The 6,000-nt window shown below is 58.2% G+C and overlaps 1 protein-coding gene across 1 annotated transcript in view; it reads left to right on the forward strand.

The window, feature by feature from the left end:
- The window catches only part of LOC113406968 (capping protein, Arp2/3 and myosin-I linker protein 2-like), a 37,366-nt gene that overhangs the window by 11,353 nt on the left and 20,013 nt on the right, over positions 1 to 6,000 (forward strand). Inside the window, exons 5-7 of the mRNA XM_029912034.1 lie at positions 973 to 1,044; positions 2,286 to 2,449; positions 4,697 to 4,804. Coding sequence (XP_029767894.1) covers positions 973 to 1,044; positions 2,286 to 2,449; positions 4,697 to 4,804 — 344 coding nt within the window. The remainder of the gene's footprint in view (positions 1 to 972; positions 1,045 to 2,285; positions 2,450 to 4,696; positions 4,805 to 6,000) is intronic.

Below are 6,000 nucleotides of genomic sequence, written 5' to 3' on the forward strand. Positions count from 1 at the left end.
TTATATATTTAACACTATTATAAATGCTGGAGGCAAAGCGGGGTTTGGGGTGGAGGTTGACAGCTCGCGACCCCCCCATGTAATAACCTCATGACCCCGAGGGGCCCCAACCCCCAGTTTGAGAACCCCTGCTCTAAGGGCTTGTTTACAAGGGACGTTAGTGAGCAGCAAGCTAGGGTGTGTCCGCGAGGGATGGGGGGGGTCAGCTCACTGTAGTGGGGAGTAGCTAGTGGCTGTCTAGTGATTCCAGAGCTTGCTGCATCCCAACTTCTCATATAGCCAAGTGCTAAGATTACTTGTGTCAGCCCAGCCACGGGAGGGGGCGCTGGAGGTGATTTCCTTTCATGGAGCAAGAATAGAATTATTTGCTACCCTGCAGTTACCTCCTTGCAAATCCACTGACAACCAGAGGGGAGGTGCGGGGGGGTTGTGTGGACGAGGAGTAGGGGGCGCTGCAGGATCTTTAGTACTGGGACCAATGTGTGAGAGGCAAGAGCCTGGCTTGGCTCACATCTAGGGTTGCCAACTCTGACTGAAGCTATTCTGGGAGATTTTTTTCCCCCAACATGACAATGTCATTTTCTTAAAATATCCCATTAAAATCTCCTGGGTTGCTTTCAATAGGCACCGGGAGATCGATGCCGATTCCGGGAGACTCCTGGCCAAACCTGGAGGGTTGGCAACCCTACTCACATCCCCGGGGAGCCTGCAGGGCTGGCAGCAAAGGGACCCTCATGTCTTACCTATACACAGAGCCCGCTGGCTACGGGGCCCTGGTGGCCATTAAGTACAGAGCCCATTTCTAGAGGCCCTGTCAGAGCAGGGCCGTCAGTTGCTTTCAGCCCAGCGGCTTCACAGATCCTTCCTTGGGCTCAACCCCACAAGTGCGTGTGTGTGGGGGATCCCGGGGAGGGGCAGGAGGGAGCTGAGCTTTCAGTGCTGCTCCCTGAATGCGGATGTTTGTGTTTCCAGGAGACATCATGGACAGCTCGGCGGGCTCCCCTCCCCTCGTCTTGAAATCTCGCACACACTCCATGTCCACAGGTAGGTCTCTCCTCGCGGGCGCCTTCTGGCGGTGGGTGGGAGCGGCCATGGGCACAGGCCCGGGGACCTCCAGGGGAGGGCTGTGTGGGCCGAGCAGGGGCAGCACGCTCAGTGCCAGCCGTCCCACTGGGAGCACCAGACGGGGGGTGGGGGGGGAGCCTGCCCTGCCGGGCGCAGACAGGTGACAACGTGACCCGCTCTGCCAGGACAGGCTGGAAGCCCAGGCTTGCTCCTGTCACACACAGCTATCTGGGGCTGTACCCCCAGCTCCCACATGCTGGGGGACGAGAGGCTAAAGCCACCCTTTGGAAAATAGGGTCCCCCCATTGCTCCTCCCAGCCATGCACCGTGGGGTTGTGTGAGGACCGCAGCCCAGCCCTACAGGACATGCCCAGCCACATTTGTTGGGGGCACTCGGCTGATTGCCCCTAGGCCAGAGCACTTAGCTTGTGGCTGGGGGTTGGTGTCTGCCCCGTGGGGATGCCTTCTCTGCTTCCGTATCCCCCTCACAGACCAACGTGGCTGTATTGATGGTGGATGAAACCCAGGAAGGCCATTTCACCTGTCACTAGCACTAGAGGCCACAATATTGAAATCTCTCTTCCCAGGAAAGAGAAGTTAAAGAACAGGTCCTGTGTAAAACAGGCCCGTGAGACGCCAGTGAGGGCAGTGGGGGTGTGCGGGCAGGACTGGGCCCTTCTCTTGGCAAGCGCAGCCCGTGTGTGGAGCGTGCGCTGCTGTCACACTGGGCAGAGCAGGGGCTATAGTGACTTTCAATGGTGACTGGGTGCTAGAAAGGGAGCTGTGCTTTCCACGGGCTCGAGACAGCTGCAGCCCCTCAGGAAGAATCCCGCACTGGTTCGTACAGGCTGGCTGGAGCTGGCACGCCCCCAGGCTCCTCCTGGAGGAGTGTATTCCTCCGACGGGTCGCGAGGGGTAGTGCTTTGAAGATGTGAGGCTGGTATTACTGGGACAACAGCCTGTACTACAGCCAGGGCAAGGAAAGCAGAGCCTGCCTCCCTCTGCTGACCCACTGAGCCAGGAGTGGGGCCAACTTACATCTCTCCCTTGCTTTCCCATTCAGACCCGTCTGCGCGAAGCGGCCCTGCCGACACAGCGGGCCGAGCTGCGGCCGAGCCCAGCCGCGGGCCCAGCGACGTGCGGCTCTCCTGGAAGGCCCTGGGGAAGCAGCTGAATGCCGAGCTCAAGGGCAAGTGTTCTGAACTCCATTCTTCCCCCAGGCGCTCCTTTGTCCTTCAAGAGCAGAGCAGCCCCCCGGAGCAGCAGGTCCGAGAGAGCTGGAGCAGCAGCTTGCCCAGGACCGGGAGGGTCACGCCTGCCCCTGCCCCAAGGAGAATCAGCAACGCAGGCGCTAGCAGGGGCAGCGTCGATGCAATCGCTGCAGGTACGGGGCCTGGGGGCGGTGAAGCAGAGACGTCCGGGGGGCTCAGTGAAGAATGGAATTCTGCCTGCGTTGAGGGCCCGAGTCTAGAAGTTCAGGGAGTAGGAACTGGCTGGGGTGCCAGAGCAGGTAGCGCCATCCTGGGATTTTCCTGTGTCCTGCCTGCCCTAAGCAGAGCCCGAGGCAGTGTGGGACCGAGCAAGCCCTTGGACAGCTGTGGGGTGAATTAAAAAGTACGTGGTTCTAGTGTCTGAGTTCTAGCTCTTGGGGTTCTAGATCCTGGCCGCGGCACAGAGCTGAGGGCTCCCTGGTGGTGCCCTGCCGCAGGCCCAGCTCAGGAGAGCTCTGCTCCCTCTGGCTCCACTCCCGCTCACTCGGTAAACACAACCCGAGATGTCGGCGCATGGACACCCAGCTGTGTCCAGTAGCCAGCGGGGAGGGGCGGACACAGGGCTGGGACATGCAGTGTGGGGGAGGCACAGGGTGGCTGACAGAGGGGCGGAGCATGTCTGCACCAGCAGAGGGGAAGCCTACGCACAAAGGCGTGTGAGTGCTGGGTGCGTTTGGTGAGGAGGGAGGTGCCTGTGCTGGGAGTTCCTGTCTCAGCCCGGCATTCCAGCTGGTCCCTGGCTGACTTGTGACTGGGCCCCACAGTGGGTCTGTGGCCCGTCCTGCTCTGCTTTCAGCCAGTGCTTCCCGCAGGCAGGTAACAATCACTGTTCTTGTTCCAGCTGAGCAGGCAAATGACTTTCCAGCAATAACGGCCCCTGTAAATTCTTCCCTCGGCGTGTCCGTGGGAGTTGCTCCACCACCAAATTGGATCCAGATTCTTCCTGGTCACGGTTCTCTTCTCCCATCGACCTGCCAAGAGGCAGGATGGCCTGTGGGCTTGAGTACTCCTCTTTCCCTGCACCCCCGTCCCCTGGGCTGTGTCTGGTTCTCTCATTTGTGCCAGGCCTCGGGTCGGCCAAGGACAGAGCCCCGTAACTAAAAAGGGACAAGGTTGCACCCTGCTCCTGCCCCTAACTCCCCCACTGCCCCCCCCGCCATTCTAACAGTGCCACGCAGTGCCTCCAGGCTGCTGTGCTCTGGGGCCTGTAGCAGTAACCCCCCAGTGCAGAGACAGCTCGAGCAATGGTAGTGAGGTTGACAGAAGCAGTCGCTCATCAACCCCGCTGTCTCTCTCCTAGGAGTAGGGCAGCAGAGCTGTGTCGCTCACCCATGCAGATTGTTCTCAGCCCTGAGCCAGGTGGCTCTCATGACCTATATTTTAAGCGCAGACCAGGCCCCAAAGTGTGCTACTCTGGCCTCCTGAGCCAGAAACGCTTCACCAGCCGGTGCATCTTGCCTCAGCGTCAGCATAGAAACACGGGAGTTCAGTGCTGCTCTGGGCTGCTGGGTTTGGTGCGGCATCGGGTGCTCAGTTAATAAGGAGAATGCTGGGTTTGGTGACTGCTGGCCCATCAGCCGCAGCCTGGGAGCAGAGAGTCCAGGTCCCTAGTGATACCCAGGCCAGCAGTGTCTCTGCAAAGGGCTAACGGACTGGCCCCCGGCAAACAATTCTGGAGCTGCACAAGTCCCGATAGACTCTAGCTCCCTCTGCTGGGGCTGGGCGGGCGTAAAAAGCAGCAACCCCTTCCTGTGGGCCCTGTCCACGCACGGTGCTGGCACTGGTTGCAGTAACGCTGGATATAGGGCAGGCCCCTGTGTGGCCACTTCTACTCCTGTTAAGTGAAGTTAGGTAAATGAACCTGAAACCTGATTTACTGGGTGCCAGTCGTGTGTGTAGAGCAGCTGCTGGGCCCTACAGGCAGCAGGGCTGGGCTCGGTCCCTGGCTGTACGGGGAGTAGACTAGAGTCACGTGTTGCCAGCAGGGGCAGTCCAAACCCGTTCGCAGTGGGTGCATGGGGACTGGCTGGCTCGGGGCCGTGTCCTGGCTGTTTCTCCCTTTGCATCGGTCCCAGAAAGGCCTCAGCAGCAGCCGTGCCAGCTGGATTCAGTTCTGCTTTGCACGCATTGGAGTGGGCGGGTTCCCTAGTTGCTCCCACCCATGCACAGGGGCAGCTTGTTCATGCAGCTGGAGCGGGCTCAGAGGGGTTAATGTTTGTGGCACAGCAAAAGGAAAGCCAGGCTGCCATGTTAGGCAGGCGCTGAATCCCCCGGAGGGGGGACTGGAAGCAGCAGAGTGACCTAGCAAGCTCCACTAGAGGCAGCTGCTTCTCTGTGACGGTGTCTCCTCTTCTTTTCAGACAACTGCCTGAAACCCAAGCCTCGTTTGAAAAACGTGGCCACCAGGCGCGCCATTTCCGTTCACGAAGAACAGCTCAGGGAGCAGGGCTGCACGGCCGCTCTGGAGAGTAAGTGTGGGGAGCGCCCTGGGGCCTGAGCTCTTCCCGACGCAGGTGTGTCCAGGGCGTGCGAGCACCACCTGTGAGCTGCTGCTCGGTCGGCTCCCTACATGAGCGCAGGACAAGAAGCTATGGGCTTAAATTGCAGCAAAGGCGGTTTAGGTTGGACATTATTCCAGTGCTTAACCACCCTGACAGAAAATTGCCTGGGGAGGTTGGGGAATCTCCATCATTGGAGATTTTTTAAGAGCAGGTTAGACAAACACTGTCAGGGATGGTCTAGATAATACTCAGTCCTGCCAGGAGTGCAGGGGACTGGACTAGACGACCTCTCGAGGTCCCTTCCAGGCCTACGAGTCTATGGTTCTGACCTGGTGTAATTCCTGTGCACCTAAATGAAACACTCCTGAACTGGCAGAGGCATGCTGGGCCTGAAACAGAAGGGGCTGATTTTCCCACTGGGTAGCAGTGCACATGGGTACCTAGCTGTGCGAATGCAAACTGGAGTAGCTGTGTGCCTCACGGACCCGCGGAGCATGCACTTGAGAGTCATTATGGCAGCAGAGCTGCTCCCTAAGTGTGTGTGCCTGTGTGCCCTGAGCCAGTATCCCCCCGGAGCAAACAGCTCTGAAACCTGTGCGTTTAAAAAAAGCAAGTCACTCAGCTGAGCTAAGAAACGTGCCAGACCAGGTCCCCAGCCTAGGGGCTGTTTCGCTCACGCCCAGCACAGGGGTTAGGGATGCTGTGGACTGCGGCACAGCAGCGACACTCACTTGGTTTGTAAGTGCGCTCTGAAACCTTGCGTTTGTAACCCATGTGCCTAATAGGGAGATATCTCTTTAAGAGACCCACTGGGGGGAGGTAGGAGTGAGCTGTGTCTGGGTCATTATTATTTTTTTTCCAGTCAGGAGCATTTCCTTTATTTACATATAGAAAACATTTCCCCCAAGCATCATTGTTGCTAGGCAGATTAAGCACTCCAAATCCAGAAGCTTCTGGAATTGGGTGTGTAGTTTTGGGTCTGCTCCCATAGGTTCCCTGTTGCTGGGGTCACACTCCCTGAGGGTGAGCAATTTGTAACCTTTGGGTGGGCTAGAGTTCACTTCATTACCCTTCTCCAGTGCCTACAAAACCCCCAACTCCCACAGAAAGTAGCTGGAGACCCAGAGTTCAGTCTCTAATAGGGTTACCATATTTCAACAATC

The sequence above is a fragment of the Terrapene carolina genome, unplaced genomic scaffold, assembly GCF_002925995.2.
Source record: "Terrapene carolina triunguis isolate 2854851 unplaced genomic scaffold, T_m_triunguis-2.0 Scaffold168, whole genome shotgun sequence".
Classification (NCBI taxonomy): Eukaryota; Metazoa; Chordata; order Testudines; family Emydidae; genus Terrapene; species Terrapene triunguis.